The sequence below is a fragment of the Pan paniscus genome, chromosome 19, assembly GCF_029289425.2.
Source record: "Pan paniscus chromosome 19, NHGRI_mPanPan1-v2.0_pri, whole genome shotgun sequence".
NCBI lineage: Eukaryota > Metazoa > Chordata > Mammalia > Primates > Hominidae > Pan > Pan paniscus.
Genome location: NC_073268.2, coordinates 19,413,469 through 19,430,399, shown reverse-complemented (window position 1 = coordinate 19,430,399; position 16,931 = coordinate 19,413,469). Strand labels below are relative to the sequence as shown.

The following is a 16,931-nucleotide window of genomic DNA, read 5'->3' as shown; positions in this document are numbered from 1 at the left end:
GTGTTTCCTCCAGGCCTAGGCTCATCTGCAGCCTGCCCAGGCCCATCTCCACCCCTTTTTTTGCCTGGCTGACTCCAATTCCTTCTTCAGGATTCAGCTGAGGTGCCAGGTTCCAGCCTTTTCCTGAGATTCCCCCCATCCCCGTGCCCCCACATTCAGCCCAGCACCCTCGGCCCCACAGAGGGACAGATGACTACATTCTCAAACCCCAGGCAGCAGCATGGCATACGGAGATTACTACTATTTTCTTTTTCTTTTTTCTTTTTTTTTTGAGACGGAGTCTCGCTCTGTCGTCCAGACTGGAGTGGAATGGTGTGATCTCGGCTTACTGCAACCTCCGCCTCCTGGGTTCAAGCGATTCTCATGCCTCAGCCTCCCAAGTAGCTGGCACTGCAGGCACGCACCACCACGCCTGGCTAATTTTTGTATTTTAGTAGAGATGGGGTTTTGCCCTGTTGGCCAGGCTGGTCTTGAACTCCTGACCTCAGGTGATCCGCCCACCAGGGCCTCCCAAAGTGCTGGGATTACAGGCGTGAGCCACCGCACCTGGCCAATTACTACTATTTTCTAAGCATACACAATACTTCAGGGGAAAGCAGATTTCCACATTTCAATTTTGTGTTTTCGGAAACTTTCCAAAATGCTAACAGAGGTCCCTTCTGAGCACTGTGATTATAGGGGTTTGTTTTTGTTTTGTTTTCTTTGAACTTTCCTGCAGCCTCAAAATTTTGTACTACAAAACTTTTAAAAATTCACAGAAGTTCCTCTGGTGACTGTGACACCGTCACTAAGCTGTAAACTCCTCGAAAGAGGAAGCACCTGTTCAGGGTGGTCTCTCCCTGAGCCTTAGGCAGATGCCAAAAAAAAAAAAAATTCATTTTTCACCAAACTGATGCCAAAAAAGCAAACCAAACCAAAACAATGAAAAGAAGAAGGAAAAGAAGAACATTTGTTTACCCAACAAAGATTCACCTGCTCTGTGCCAGGCACTGTTTGAGGCACGGGGAATACAGCAGGGAAGAAAGGGAAACAAATCCCTCCCTGGCAGAGCTGGCACTCAAGTGCACCTGTGTGTAAATGGTGGGGGTGATGAGTAAATGGACAGCATGTCAGTGCTGATCACTGCTAAGCAAGAAATGAAAACACTGTCAAAGAAGAGGATGTTACAGTTTTAGACAGGGTGCCAGTCCCCAGGCGCCTGGGGGACAGGGAGAGCTGGGGATCCCAGCCCATCAGTTCTTCTCTCCTCTCCCCTTCCTCCAGGCTGCTGTATGGCTGAGAGGGGACCCTCCACCCCACTTGTCCTTTCTCTACCCCCACCATAGCTCTGATGTGGCATCCTGTAGTCCAACCACAACAGGCCTCTCACTGGCCCCCAACAGAAAAGGCATCCTCCCACCTCGATGCATTTGCTCCAGCCATTCCCTCAGCCTGGAATTCCCTTCTCTGGTTCTCTGCCTACCCAAATCCTGCTCTCTCACGGTGCTCAGCTGACAAGCCTCTCCAGGGAGAGGTCAAACCTGCTGGCACTCTGCTCACTGCTCTGTTGAGGCCCAATGGCGTTCTGCCTTGGTGGGCAGCCAGTTGTCTAACCATCTGCCCACCTCCTCTGCCCCAAAAGGCAGGATTTTCTTGAGAGCAAGACTAAGGATAATGTAGCTGATTCCATTTGCCCCCCAGCAGCTGGGCCAATGCCCTGAAGCACATAGCAGGTCTGCCACAAACTGCTTGTGTACACAAGTCTAACCCATGCCCAGTTTCAGCAACAAACATGCCTGACATGACAGAAGAGCCTGGAATGAGCTTGAGCTTTCTGAGGAGGAGGGTTGGAGCCACAGAAACCAGGAGATTCCTGGGGAGGGCAGGATGGAAGCAGCGGGGAGAGGAAGGCAGAGGAACCAGACACACCTCCCATCCTCCCAGCTGAACGCACTGGGGCAGGAGTTGAAAGGCTCCACCAGGGGTGGATGAGCTGATAAGGAGCAGGCTCTTTGGAGCAGGAATTTCTACTTGGCAGGCTGTGGGCCATGGCTCTGGGTCCACGAGGAGTCCTAGGCCAGTGAGGCTGATGGGGTCCTTACACGAAGGAATGTCCCCAGCAGGTACAGAGGAGATTTCGGAGGTAGAAGTTTAGGTCCCCAGCATGACAGGGCTGTCACAAGGAAGAGAAGATGGGGTATCATGCTGCAGGGGCACAGCAGCATTCCTCTGAAGGAAGCATTCTGAGGACTAGGGCTGCCAGAGACACAGGCTGCTTCTGGAGGTAGTGAGGGGCCCTCACTGGAGGTGACTGAGCAGAGTCTACTCCCTGTTAGGGAAGCCATAGCCCTGTGGTGGGTGTTGAACTGCAGTGTCCTTCAGGCCCCTTCAAACTCTAGAACTCTCGGCAGACCCTGCACAGTGCTGAGATAGAGATGCTCTCCTCTCCTGGCAGAGCCTCAGCTGGGTTCTAACCAGCTCCTGGGGCCAGGTGCAGTCACGCCCTCCACATCCTCTGGCCTTCAAAGAGTTACAGCAGCGCCTGCCACCCCTACCCTCCTCCTTGCTCCTGTTCATGGAGGCCCAGACAAGACCCAGATGCAGCTCATAAGCAGGGGCCTGACTACGGGATCAATGGCTCTTGGGTCGCATCCTAGAGACAAGAAGTGGCCTTCCCACCTCAGGCCAGAGGAGGAGCCAAGAGGGACCTGGCTCTCAGGCTCCAGGCTGCCCAGTCCCCTGGTACTGCCTTACAGTGGTTCACCCCTTATCTCCAGTTCCCTCCCCTGTCCACAAGCAGGTGGCAGCCCTGCCACTCTTGCCCCAAGCTGACCACCTCTTGGATGGGCAGGGCCTCCGAGAAGGAAAGAGAAAAGGAAGTATGAGCCCCAACTTCCAAGAGGCTCCCTGCTCTAAGCCCCAGCTCACCCAGCTCCTAACAGGGCTTGTGGTAGAGGCCCACCGGGCACCCCTTGACCCCAGCATCCCCTACCTGTGCCGGCAAGGCTCGACTCTGCCTCCTGGTCACTTTGGCGATTATGTCCACCATCCTGGCCCCTCTGAACTGCCGGGACAGAGCCCTGGGAAGGTTTTGGGGGTGGAGCCCAGGGGCACTACCCCAGTGCTGGCACAGGGCAACAGGGAAACAAGAAGTTGCCGAGATGGCGGGAGGCTGAGACTCCAGCCCATTTCCTGTCAGGGCTGCGGAAGTGCTGCCTAAGTTGGGGCGGGTGGGGTGGAGGGGCCTCAGGTTGAGGGTATTTTTATGCTTCTAGAAACACTGCTGGCTGCCCCACTCAGTGCTCTAATGACCAGTGAGCCGCATCCGAGGCCCAGACATAGCCATGGTGTGGGCTGCGCAGGGGAAGATCACGGCCAGACCCAGCCACAGCATGAACTGCACAGAGAGAATCACGGCTGAGCCTGTGGGGGAGGGGCGCGCTTGCACAGACAGGGCGGGCAGAGGGGGCGCTGAGTGCTGGGGGCCTGGGCTGGCCTGGAGTGGCTCCTGGGGCGGAAACAGGACAATGAGTGGTTGTCCACTCCCTCTAGGCCCAGGGAGGGTGTGATGGGAAAGAGGAAGCTTGTGGGGGGGAGGGGAAGAGTTCCCAAAGAGGAAGGGGTCTGGGCAGATGTGACATCACAGGGAGCTGGCATCTGGACTGTGCCAGCCCCGAGGAGGACAGGAAGGATTCTGACCACATCACTATCTGCCCGCCTGACCACCTGGGTCTGTCTCCTCCAGACTCGGTCACCAAGATGCATATGCCCTCCCACGCCTGCATGCCCACATGCGCCCACTCCCACTTGCGTGTCCACATGCGTGTACAAGTATGCCCGTGCCTGTCCCCTCCTCTCTAAGGACCCAGAGAAGAGGGCCAGGCACCAGCTTCTTCCAGGAGGAAGGTTAAATCTTCTTCCTGGCCTCTCTTCCCTTCACCCCCTCATGTGGGGGTGACAGACCCCAGCCACGCACAGTGGACACATGCCCTGAGTAAGAAGTTACAGCCCCTCCTCTGAGCCCATGGGTCCATCTTGTCTTCCCTCCTGCCTTAGAAGTGCTTCCTCCCCAGGCTTAAGGGCCAGGCAGCACTAAGCCCACCAGCCCACCCCTGCTGAAAGCCACCTCCTTTCCTGGTCAGGCTCTGACCCCCACCCTTCCACTCTAGGCCCATTCTTCCTCCTCCGGCCCCCACCCTGGATCTCTTTTTCTCCCCTGCCATGTCTCTCAGCCCCTCTTCTCCTGTACCCACTGTGGGCTGGGGACAAGGACCCCAAGCAGAGCCAGGCACAGTGTGAATGTGGGGCACGAGACACTTGTAGAGATCACACTAGGAGCAAGACTGGGCCCCATGCCCTGCTCTGCCCACAAAAGCTCTCATACCAGTGTCCCATCCCCTGTACCCGACTCAGAAGCCCAGACCCCAGGGGTAGACTAATCCCCTCCTCGCTATCAGGGTGGAGGACAGCAGGAATCACAGAAGGCTGGAGGCCTCATGCTTATCACACACCTGACGCATCTCTCTGTCCCCACCCTGAGGCCAGGGATGAGGACTCACACACACACACACACACACACACACACACTACACACGTGTGCGTGCATATGACAGGTCACCAAGGGATATGCAACCAGGCCTCAGAGACAGGAATAGCCTCTGTAAATTCCAGAGAGGCCAGAAACTCTGAGCCACCAGGGAGGAGCTGGGTGGAGAGGGGAGAGAAGAGGACAGGTGTGGAACTCAGGCCCTCAGCATTGCCCTGCAGGTAGAATGGGGGGCAGGGACTCCCTATGGCAGAGCCAGGAGTGTCAGTGTCAGGGCTGGGACTGCAGAATGGGCAGCCAGCAACTCACCTGGCATCTCACCTGCTTCTCTTCCCCAGTAGGAAGCTGGGCCCCCATGATGGGGGTCTCCCAGGGGGCTCCAGCCCCAAACTATAGGGAGTGAACAAACTCACACAGTTCCTGCCTGCTCTTGGCCACAGAAGTTGGCTCTCAGGCCCTGTCTCGGATTCCCTCCCCCCAGTGAGAGGAGGTGATGACCACAGTGGCTCCCCAGAGGGGTCTACCTCCCTCCACCACACCCTCATGCCTCTGAGAGGCACAAGGGGGAGGGTCAGGAGAGGTTCTAGAACAAACCAGCTGCACAACACCCCTCCTTTCCCCACTCTGACCTCACTGTTCCCTCCCAAACCCTCATAGGAAGTGCTGGGGCAGGAGCAGGTGCACTAGGAAGACCCAGTCCTCTGGGGCTAGAGGCAAAATGAACGCCTCCAAACCAGGACTTGGCCCAGGAACTGGCTCAGGGGCTGGCGAGGGGACATGGTGTCCTTTGTTGACTCAGTGAGTCTGCTCTGTGCCATCCAAGCCAGGTGGAGGGAGAGCCAGAAGGAATGGTGATCTTTGCCTCAAGGAGCTCAGTCATGTCCACACGACAGGTCCCTCCCCCAAACACATGTTCTCCAGGACAGAAACTGGGTTTCCCTTTAACCATCCCGGCCTGGCCCAGAGCTACATGTCCAGGGGCAGGATCGGAGGAGCTGGGGGTGACCCCACAGGATCCTGGGCCTCAGGCCTCAAAAGGCTTTGGGGAACTGTGCCTAGCTCAGCCCTCTGAGATTCTGATGGAAGTGGTTTGGGCCGGGACCTGGGGAAAGTGTTTAATTTTAAGCCTCCTTGGGTGATTTGACTGTGCCTCCCAGGTGTGGCACCACAGCTCAGTATAATCTTTTTTTTTTTTTTTTTTTTTTAATGGAGTCTCACTCTGTCACCCAGGCTGGGGTGCAGTGGCTCGATCTCAGCTCTCTGCAACCTCTGCCTCCCAGGCTCAAGTGATTCTCCTGCCTCAGCTTCCTGAGTAGCTAGGATTACAGGTGCCTGCCACCATGCCCAGCTAATTTTTGTACTTTTAGTAGAGATGGGGTTTCATCGTGTTGGCCAGGCTGGTCTCAAACTCCTGACCTCAAGTGATCCGCCGCCTTGGTCTCCCAAAATGCTGGGATTACAGGCATGAGCAGCCCGGCTGACTCAGTGTAATCTTATTGCATGGATGTGGGGTGAGATTCCAAATGTAACGGTTTCAGGTGAGACCCTTTTCTTGGGTTTGGGGCAGAAGCTTCCATTGATTCAGAGGGAAAAAGAGTGGAGCCGGAGACCAGAGACTTGGACTCTTGTCTAGACTCTACTTCAGCTTCTCGCTGAGCAGCTGCTTGAATTTCTGGGCCTCAGTTTCTTCATGTGTAGAACAGAGCTGTCAACCCTACCCCGTCACAGGGCTGGCTCTATGAAAGAACCAAGCGGGCCTTGGGTTCCCACACCCATGGGGATTGGGGGAAAGCAGGCCTGCACTTCTGCTTTTCTGACTTCGGGTTTCGATTGGGTGCCCTCGGCTCTGGACTCTGTCCCCAGCCTCTGGGTGACCTCATGGGGCTGCTTGCCTGGCCTGCTCCTCCAGGGCGGGGTGGGAGCTGGGGTGGGGCATCCTCAGGGCTCACAACGCTTGTGCTCTAAGTAAGGCTGGCAGACACCCAGCAGGGCTGCTGGGGCCAGGAGGGATCAGAAATGGTCCATGAGGGGCTGGGTGCGGTGGCTCAGGCCTGTAATCCCAGCACTTTGGAAGGCCGAGGCAGGAGGATTACTTGAGGTCAGGAGTTTCAGACCAGCCTGGCCAACATAGCGAAACCTTGTCTCTACTAAAAATACAAAAATTAGCTGGGCGTGGTGGCGTGCGCCTGTAATTCCAGCTACTCGGGAGGCTGAGGCAAGAGAATTGCTTGAACCTGGGAGGCAGAGGTTACAGTGAACCAAGATCGCACCACTGCACTCCAGCCTGGGTGACAGAGCGAGACTCCATCTCAAAAAAAAAAAAGAAATGGTCCATGAGGGAACCCCCCAGCCAGCGAAGGCTGTAGGGATGAGCCAGACTAGGGAGGTGGGAAAATGAGACCAAGGAATGATCACCTTCTGCCCTCCCCCTCAAACGTATCTGTGTTTGCACCCACCATTCCTTCCCCCTCCCCCAGTGGAAGGCACAGGGGCCTGCCGTCCAAGGCAACCTCCTCAGCCCGGTCCTGAAGGACCCCATAGCCTCCCGCTTGCTCGGAAGTGGCCTCACCTCAAATTTCCAATCCTTCCCTTCTGACTACCTTTGTCCCTTTCTCATTTCAACAAACTCAAGGCCTCTCCATGTTGGTTTTTTTTTTTTTTTTTTTTAGACAGCGTCTTGCTCTGTCACCCAGGCTGGAGGGCAGTGGCATGATCATGGTTCACTGCAGCTTTGACTTCTTGGACTCAAGCAATCCTTCTGCCTCAGCCTCCCAGGTAGCTGGCTAGCTGGTAGTACAGGCCCACACCACCACGCCCGGCTAATTTTTTTTTTTTTTTTTTTTTTTTTTTTAGAGACAGGGTCTGACTATGTTGCCCAGGCTGGTCTTGATCTCCTGAGCTCAAGAAATCCTCCCACCTCAGCCTCCCAAAGTGCTGGGATTACAGGCCTGAGCCACTGCACCCAGTTGGTCTCTCCATCTTAAAAAGAAAATGTTGACTGGGCACAGTGGCTCACGCCTGAAATCCCAGCACTTTAGGAGGCTGAGGCAGGTGGATCGCTTGAGGTCAGGAGTTCAAGACCAGCCTGGCCAACATGGTGAAACCCCATCTCTACTAAAAATACCAAAAAAAAAAAAAAATAGTCAGGCGTGGTGGCGGTTGCCTGTAGTCCCAGCTGCTTGGAAGGCTGAAGCAGGAGAACCACTTGAACCCCAGAGGTTGCAGTGAGTAGAGATCACACCATTGCTCTCTAGCCTGGGTGACAGAGAGAGAGTCCATCTCAAAAAAAAAAAAAAAAAAAAGTTTTGTTCCCTGGACCCAGCTCTGCATCTCCTTTTAACAACTAATTCCTTTTTCCCTTCCTCCTTTTTGAGCCAACTTCTCTGTTCCCTCACTTAGACAATCAGCCCACTGCTTAGAGGCCTTCTACCACTTCCTTGATGATAGATCTGGTCCTCCTCTGGCCTGACTTCTCTCCAGTGTTTGCTCTTTAAAATCCTCTCCTTCTTGGGCTTCCTCAGGCCAGGCCTCCTAGTTTTCCTTCTTTTTCTTTGCTACTGCTCAGCAATTGGGCCCCAGGCTCCACCTCCTCTGCCATGGCCTCATGCTTGGTGTCTCACCTGGCTTCTCACTCCACCGCCTTGGGAGAGCCCAGCCCCACCGGCTGTAGATCAACAACTCGCAGCACAGTCTCCAGGCTCACGTAGCCCATTGCCATCTGGATGTCCTTTGTACATGTCGAAAACCGTGTGCCCCAAATCAAATTTGTCCTCTCCCTCCTCCTTCCCCGATCTTAGCATCTGAGTGACATCTACCTCTGTCACTCAAGGTAGAATCATCCTTGCCTCCTGCTGGCTTTGCCTCATCTGACGCTGAGCCCCGTTGATCCGACCAGCCTAAGCCTTGCAGACCTGCCTACCAGTTCTCAGGTAACACCAAGGTTAGAGGAAGACGGAAACACTGCTGCAAGGAAGCAAACAGACACCTTGCAGGCAGGGCAATGAGTCAATGTCCAGGCAGAAAGAAAGGGTAGGGCTCTTCAAGGGAGATTGAAGAGACAGCCAGATACAAGGCATGGACTTGGACGGGATCCTGAACCAAACAAACCAGCTGTGAGAGAGATGTTTTAGGATAAGGCAGAAATCTGACGATGGCTTAGGTCATAGATGACACTAAGGAATTATTGTTAATTTTCTCAGATATAATAATGGTAGGGTGTTTACTTTTCAGAGATGCATGCTGAAGTTTTTGTTTTTTTTGTTTTTTGTTTTTTTTGAGACGGAGTCTGGCTCTGTCGCCCAGGCTGGAGTGCAGTGGCATGATCTCGGCTCACTGCAGGCTCCGCTTCCCGGGTTCACGCCATTCTCCTGCCTCAGCTTCCCGAGTAGCGGGGACTACAGGCGCAAGCCACCACGCCCAGCTAATTTTTTTGTATTTTTTTTTTTTTTAGTAGAGACGGGGTTTCACCGTGTTAGCCAGGATGGTCTCAATCTCCTGACCTCGTGATCTGCCCACCTCAGCCTCCCAAAGTGCTGGGATTACAGGCGTGAGCCACCGCGCCCAGCCTCATGCTGAAGTTTTTAGGGGTGAAATATGATGTCTAGAATTTATAATTCATCAGCAATAAATAAATAAAAATAAACATGGCAAATATTGTTTTTTCTCTTTTCTCTCTTTTTTTTTTTCTGGTAGAGCAGCCAGCAAGGAGTTGGCTCCTTGCTATTGTTAAATCTAGGCAATAAGTAACTGTATTCTTTTTTAAATTTTTTTTTGAGATGGAGTCTAGCTCTGTCGCCCAGGCTGGAGTACAGTGGCACAATCTTGACTCACTGCAACCTCTGCCTCCCAGGTTCAAGCAATTCTCTGCCTCTGCCTCCTGAGTAGCTGGGATTACAGGCGCCCACCACCACACTCAGCTAATTTTTTGTATTTTTAGTAGAGACAGGGTTTCACAATCTTGGCCAGGCTGGTCTCAAACTCCTGACCTTGTGATTCACCTGCCTCAGCCTCTCAAAGTCCTGGGATTACAGGCGTGAGCCACTGCGCCCGGCCTGTATTCATTTCTTAAAAATATTACTGGCCGGGCGCGGTGGCTCATGCCTGTAATCCCAGTATTTTGGGAGGCTGGGGCAGGCGGATCACCTGAGGTCGAGAGTTTGAGACCAGCCTGACCAACATGGAGAAACCCCATCTCTACTAAAAATACAAGAAAATTAGCTGGGCATGGTGGCCCATGCTTGTAATCCCAGCTACTTGGGAGGCTGAGGCAGAGAATCACTTGAACCCAGGAGGCGGAGGTTGTGGTGAGCCGAGATCGAGCCATTGCACTCCAGCCTGGGCAACAAAAGCTAAACTCTGTCTCAAAAAAAACAAACAAAAATTATTTTTGGCTGGGCGTGGTGGCTTATGCCTGTAATCCCAGCACTTTGGGAGGCCGAGGCAGGCAGATCACCTGAGGTCAGACTTTCAAGACCAGCCTGACCAACATGGCGAAACCCCTCCTCTACTAAAAATACAAAAATTAGTGGGGCATGGTGGCATATGCCTGTAATCCCAGCTACTTGGGAGGGTAAGGCAGGAGTATCACTTGAACCCGGGAGGCAGAGGTTGCAATAAGACAAGATTGTGCCATTGCACTCCAGGCTGGGCGACAGAGCAAGACTCAGTATCAAAAAAAAAAAAAAAAATTCTTTTTGTCTGGGCATGGTGGCTCACACCTGTAATCCCAGCACCTTGGGAGGCAGAGGTAGGTGGATCATTTGAGATCAGGAGTTTGAGACCAGCCTGGCCAACATGGTGAAACTCCGTCTCTACTAAAAATACAAAAATTAGCCAGGTGTGGTGGCACTTGCTACTCGGGAGGCTGAGACATGAGAATCGCTTGAACCTGGAAGGTAGAGATTGCAGTGAGCTGAGATTGTGCCACAGCCCTCCAGCCTGGGTGACAGAGCAAGATTCTGTCTCAAAAAAAAAAAAAAATTTTGGCCGGGTGCGGTGGCTCACGCCTGTAATCCCAGCACTTTGGGAGGCCGAGGCGGGTGGATCACAAGGTCAGGAGATCGAGACCATCATGGCTAACATGGTGAAACCCCGTCTCTACTAAAAATATAAAAAATTAGCCGGGCACAGTGGCAGGCGCCTATAGTCCCAGCTACTTGGGAAGCTGAGGCAGGAGAATGGCGTGAACTCGGGAGCGGAGATCGTGCCACTGCACTCCAGCCTGGGCGACAAAGCGAGACTCTGTCTCAAAAAAAAAAAAAAAAAATTTTTTTTTACTTTTCTTCAAGTTGGACATTTTCTTTTTTTTTTCAGTTTTAAATTTATTTACTTATTTTTAATATAGAGGCGAGGTCTCACTGCGTTTTTCAGGCTGGTCTTGAACTCCTGAGTTCAAGCAGTCCTCCCGCTTCGGCCTCCCGAAGTGCTAAGATTATAGGTGTGAGCCACCAGGCCCAGCCTATTTGGACATTTTCATAATAAAAAGTAAAAAAAAAAAAAAAAAAAATCCCTTAAACTTTTTTACTATTCTCCATCCTCACTGTCACTACCATATAAGCGTGTGGTCTCAGCTATTTGGGAGGACCAAGCGGGAGGACTGCTTGAGCCCAGGAGGTTGAGGCTGCAGTGAGCCGTGATCGCACCACTGCACTCCAGCCTGGGTGACAGAGCGAGACCCTGTCTCAAAAAAGAAAAGAAAAAAAAGTTGTTCATTATTTCTCACCTGGAAACAGACTTGCCCTTCCAGCTCCCCCCACCCCTGAAGTGTTACAAAGTAGTTCCTCTCCCTTTCAGACACAGCTCTGGAGCCAGGATTCTGGGAATAAGGCCACTTAAACACGCCCTGTTTCCCCTCTGCTGCCAACTGCGACCTGCTACTGCCTGAGTCAAGCAGAGGCTGGGACAGCGGGTGGGACCTGGCTGGCACAGGTGAGAGGCTGTGTCTGAGGTAGAGGCTCCCAGGGGAACCTTGGGGCAGGCTGGCCCATCATGGGACCCTGGGGAGAAGGCAGGGTGGCTTTTGTACCCTTGCGCCCAGGAGCTGAGGAGGGCCAAACAGGTGGGCCAGGTAGTCTCTACCCGTAAGGCCAGGGCACCAAGGAGACAGGGAGAATTCCTGCTGGTGTTTTGACATCACAGATGCCCCATGCCCACAGGCCCACTGGCAGAGACCACCATCTCTTCTCCACTCTAGGGCCCCCCCACCAAGTGGGTACTCCTGCAGCTCGACCCCAGCTCTGGGGAGCAAAGTCATATAAACTCACTCTGTGACAGCTCAGCAGGGGGAACAGAGAGAACCACCAAACCAGCTGCCGCCACCAGACCTCAGCACAGCTGGGACCCAGGACACACTAAACCAGCCGCCGTTACCAGACCCCAGCACAGCTGGGACCCAGGACACACTAAACCAGCTGCCGCTACCAGACCCCAGCACAGCCGGGACCCAGGACGCACTAAAGATGCCATCACAGGTCATGGGGAAAGACAAACTTGTCAGTGAAAGGTCACAGGACAACTGGCTGCCCATCCAGAGATAAACATAAATAAACAAGTATATAAGTAAGGGAGGGTCCACGTCTAACTCTGTCCATGCACAATAACCCTCAAAGGATTAAAGATTTAAGTTTTTAAAAACGAAGCCATAAATACAATCAAAGAAGAAAACAAAATCTAATATGCTGTATGTATATACATATATATAAGCCTATATATTTTATATATGTGTCTCTTTATATAGATAAAAGACTTTAATATGCTGTATGTACATATAAATATATACAATATATACTATGCTGTGTGTGTATATATATAAAAGACTTATGCTGTATGTGTGTGTATATATATATATATGACTTTGTAACAAAGATGCAAAATATAAAAGCCATAAAATAAATGAGTGATACATTGGACTACATAAGTATATTTTAAGAAAACTTGTGTGGCAAAATAATGCTATTAGCAGAGTCAAAAGACAACTCAGGGTGGGGGAGGGAATTACAATTCATGTAATAATAGACAAAGGATTATTTTCCCTAGTATAGAAAAAGCTACTAGAACTCAATAAGAAAAAAGCCCAACAACCCAATACAGAAACAGGCAAAGGATATAAATAGACCATTCACAGAAAAAAAAGGGGGGGAACAAACAGCCCTTAAATATATGAAAAGATAATCTTACTGGAAAGAGAAATGCAAATTTAAAGTACCTTAAGATAATACATTTTATGGTCAGGTTGGCAGAAAACAAAAGTTTGACAACAGTCAGTTGGCAAGGCTTTGGGGACCAGACACTAATTTGTGTTGGTGAGGGCACATTGGTATACGCCTCATGGGACATACTCATCAAATATCTAATATTTATCTTTTGACCCCAAAATCCCACTTCTGGAATTTTTCCTACTTCTACCTGTACATATATAAGAGTATTCATTATGACATTGTTGTAACAGCAAAAAATGGGAAATATTCCAAATGCCTGTCAACAGGAGACTGGTAAAATGGATTATTTGTAGTTGTAGGGAAGGAGACAGAACCTCTCTAGGTACAATCTCCAAGATACATTGTCAAAGAAATAAAAAGTAAACAAGGTTTTTGTTTTGTTTTGTTTTGTTTTTTACCTTGTTTTACACATAGGACGGTGTTGCTTGAGAGAGAAAATTAAGTAATCAGATACATAATTATACTAGTTTGTACTCAGAAACTTTGGAAGAATGAAGAAAGAATGAATGAAAGTGGTGACTTTTGAGTTGATGGAGAACAGAGCAGGGAAACAGTGTACATGTGACATTTTTACTATAGACTTTAAAATATTGCTTTGATTTAAAAAAAAACCTGTAAAAATACTATCTAGTAAAATAAATTCAAGGCTATTGGCAAAATAGAGGGGCTGGAGAATGTAATTACAACTTGAATACAAACTCTTAAGGAGACTCAAATCAAGCAGAGTTTTAAAAAAGGACTGATTTTGGCAGGGCGCGGTGGCTCACGCCTGTAATCCCAGCACTTTGGGAGGACGAGGCGGGCGGATCATGAGGTCAGGAGATTGAGACCATCCTGGCTAACACGGTGAAACCCCGTCTCTACTAAAAATACAAAAAATTAGCCGGGCGTGTTGGGGGGCGCCTGTAGTCCCAGCTACTCAGGAGGCTGAGGCAGAATGGCGTGAACCCGGGAAGCGGAGCTTGCAGTGAGCCGAGATCATGCCACTGCACTCCAGCCTGGGCGACAGAGGGAGACTCCATCTCAAAAAAAAAAAAAAGAAAAAAGACTGATTTTTAGAACTTAAAATATGTCATTGTACTAGTTGAAGGAGAAGAAATTCACTCTTGAGATTCAAATTTGCAGCCTGGAAGGTCAAGAAGAAACATCAAACCTCAGAGCAAAAGTACAACAAGAATGAAATAAAGAGACCAAAGATAAACTGTGGGGGACCCAGTTGGGAGCGCTCACATGCAAAGGAAAGAAAAGGTAAAAGAAACAATAATCGAGCAACAGTCCGGGCGCAGTGGCTCATGCCTGTAATCCCAGAACTTTGGGAGGCCAAGGCAGGCAGATTGCTTGAGCCCAGAAATTTAAGACCAGCCTGGGCAACAAGGTGAAACCTTGTCTCTCCATAAAATATAAACAAAATTAGCTGGGCATGGTGGCGTGCGCCTGTATTCCCAGCTTCTCAGGAGACTGAGGTGGGAGGATCACTTGAACCCAGGAGGTCGAGGCTGCAGTGAGCCGTGATCGTGCCATAGCACTCCAGCCTGGGTGGCACAGTAGACCCTGTCTCAAAAAAATAAAAAATAAAGAAACAATAATCAAATCAAGCAACAAATAGATGTTCCTAAGCTGAGAAAAGACCGGAGTCTACAGAGTGACAGGTTCTGTAAGCTCCAGATGAGGGTGCTGAGAAAAGAATCCCCATCGAGGCATGTGCTACAGAATATGTGTTTGATTAGGAACCCCAGAGAAGGGACAGCTGCCAATAATGAAATGGAAAGTGCAACAGGGGAAGAAAAAGGAAATCGATAACCAGATCAGAGGGAAAAAAACTGCAAGATAAACCAATAAATGTAAAATAAGCCAAAGGTAATCAAATCAAGTACAGTAGATCAATTGTTAAATGAAATGTGAACAGATTGAATTCTCCCACTAAAAGACAAAGAGTCAGCTTGGGTTTAAAAATACAGTGATAGGCTGGGTGCAGTGCCTCATACCTGTAATCCCAGCACTTTGGGAGGGTGAGGCAGGTGGATCACTTGAGGTCAGGAGTTTGAGACCAGCCTGACCAATGTGGTGAAACCCTGTCTCTACTAAAAATACAAAAATTAGTTGGATGTGGTGGCATGTGCCTGTAATCCCAGTTAATCAGGAGGTTGGGGCAGGAGAATCAGTTGAACCTGGCAGGCGGAGGTTGCAGTGAGCCAAGATCGCACCACTGCACACCAGCCTGAGTGACACAGCAAGACTCCATCTCAAAAAACAAACAAAAATCCATGAAAATAATAAAAATACAGTGGTGGCGGGCAACACAAAGAAACCCCATCACTACAAAAAATAGCAAAAAAAAAAAAAAAAAAAAAAATTAGCTGCGCATGGTGGCACGCGGGCCTGTGGTCCCAGGTTCTCAAGGTGCTGAGGCAGGAGAATTGCCTCAGCCAGGGAGGCTGAGGCTGCAGAGAGCCATGATCACACCACTGCACTCCAACCTGGGCAACAGAGGGAGACGCTATCTCAAACAAAACAAAACAGTGATGTGACATATACAAGAAATTAGTAGTTTCAAAAAATGATAATAGTAGGAAATAAAAGAATGCTAAGCAAGTACAAAAAAAGATAAAGTAAAATAAGGAGTGGTCATATAAACAATAGAAGGGTGAAATTTAAGGTTAAGCACTAGAATAGGATAAAGAGGGACACCACGTAATGATAGAAAAGCATAATTTGTAACGAAAGAACACTCGAAATCTGCATCCTCCTGACAGCATCGTAGTTAAATATAAAAAGCAAAAACTAGGAAAAGCCCCAGAAGAGCTTTATAGAGAAAATGTGAGAGGAAGGTTTAACATAACACATCTCTATCAGAATTAGAGTAAAAGACCCCTGCCCCCAAGCAAAGGGTACAAAGGAAATGAAAGTTTGAATAATACAATCAATAAACATGATTTGATGCAGATAGTACCTTATATCCCTTAAATAGAAAATATGCATTTTTCTGGCCAGGCATGGTGGCTCACACCTGTAATCCCAGCACTTTGGGAGGCTGAGGTGGGTGGATCACTTGAGGTCAGGAGTTCCAGACCAGCCTGGCCAACATGGCAAAATCACCTCTGTACTAAAAATACAAAAATTAGCCCGGTGTGGTGGCGCACACCTGTAATCCCAGCTACTCAGGAGGCTGAGGCAGGAGAATCACTTGAACCCAGGAGGTGGAGGTTGCGGTGAACCGAGACCACACCACTGCACTCCAGCCTGGGCGACATCTCAAAAAAATAAAATTAAAATTAAAATAAAAAAAGAAAATACGCATTTTTCTTATATGTCTGTGAAAAACTTAGCAAAATCATTTACTTGGTCACAAAGAAATTCATAATAAATTTTAAAAGTGGAGAGTTTACACATCTGGAGAAAATGAATGCTTTCCTAGTAAAATATAAAATGGCCAAAATTAACTAGAAGGTGAGTAGAAACTTAAATAAACTAATTACCATTGATGAGAAAAAAAATCTGCCACTGAAAAAGGCACCCGGTCCAGAGGGTTTCATGAGCGGGAACTGTAGAAACCTTTCGAATTCAACTCTGCCAACACCTTCCTCCTCCAGGAAGCACTCCTGGATTTCCCTCTTGCCAACAAGATTCTGGGAGGGCAGCTCCTCCAACATGCCCCCCACAGCTCTCTGCAGACATATCATATCATATCATATCTTCCATACCATAACTGCCATGCCATACAATATCATAACTGGATCTGCTGTTCAATTTCTCCTGGACAGTAAGCTACCTGAGGGCAGGAACCATCCTTTATTTTTCATTGCTCCCTAGCCCCCAGTACAGCGGCTGACATTCACTGACTAGGTGAATATGGTAAATGAAAAAGCAGAAGGCACAATCGTCATTACACTGTGATGTCTCTACGGGAACTGCCCAAGACATACGCATAAGAAGGCAGAATAAATGGGAAGAAACCAACATGCTCACAGTCATTCGATTGAGATTTCCTCCTATTATTCAAATATTTGTAATGGAGTTAAGCTATTTTTATAGGGAGGGAATAGTAATTTACACATTTAACTGGGCCAAGGAGGAGAAAGGAAGGGGGAGGCTGGGATGATTCTGCAGGCAGGCCCTTCTGCTACCTCTGCTTCCTCTCTCTGGCCTAGTCCCTAGACAGACACGGAGGCCCGGGCAGGGGCCCCTGCCCC

At 49.8% G+C, this 16,931-nt stretch overlaps 1 protein-coding gene across 10 annotated transcripts in view; it reads right to left on the bottom strand.

Annotated features, from left to right (window-relative positions):
* Window positions 1-16,931, bottom strand: part of ARHGAP27 (Rho GTPase activating protein 27) — a 39,156-nt gene that overhangs the window by 13,337 nt on the left and 8,888 nt on the right. The window contains exon 1 of one of the 10 annotated variants that reach the window (XM_008954878.4): window positions 2,972-3,168. The exons of 6 other annotated variants lie outside the window; for them this stretch is intronic. In XM_008954878.4, coding sequence (XP_008953126.1) covers window positions 2,972-3,028 — 57 coding nt within the window. In that variant the 5' untranslated portion in view covers window positions 3,029-3,168. Of the gene's footprint in view, window positions 1-2,971; window positions 3,169-16,931 lie in introns of those variants that run through there. 3 more of the 10 variants (XM_055101450.2, XM_055101451.2, XM_055101449.2) reach the window with 3 other exon arrangements.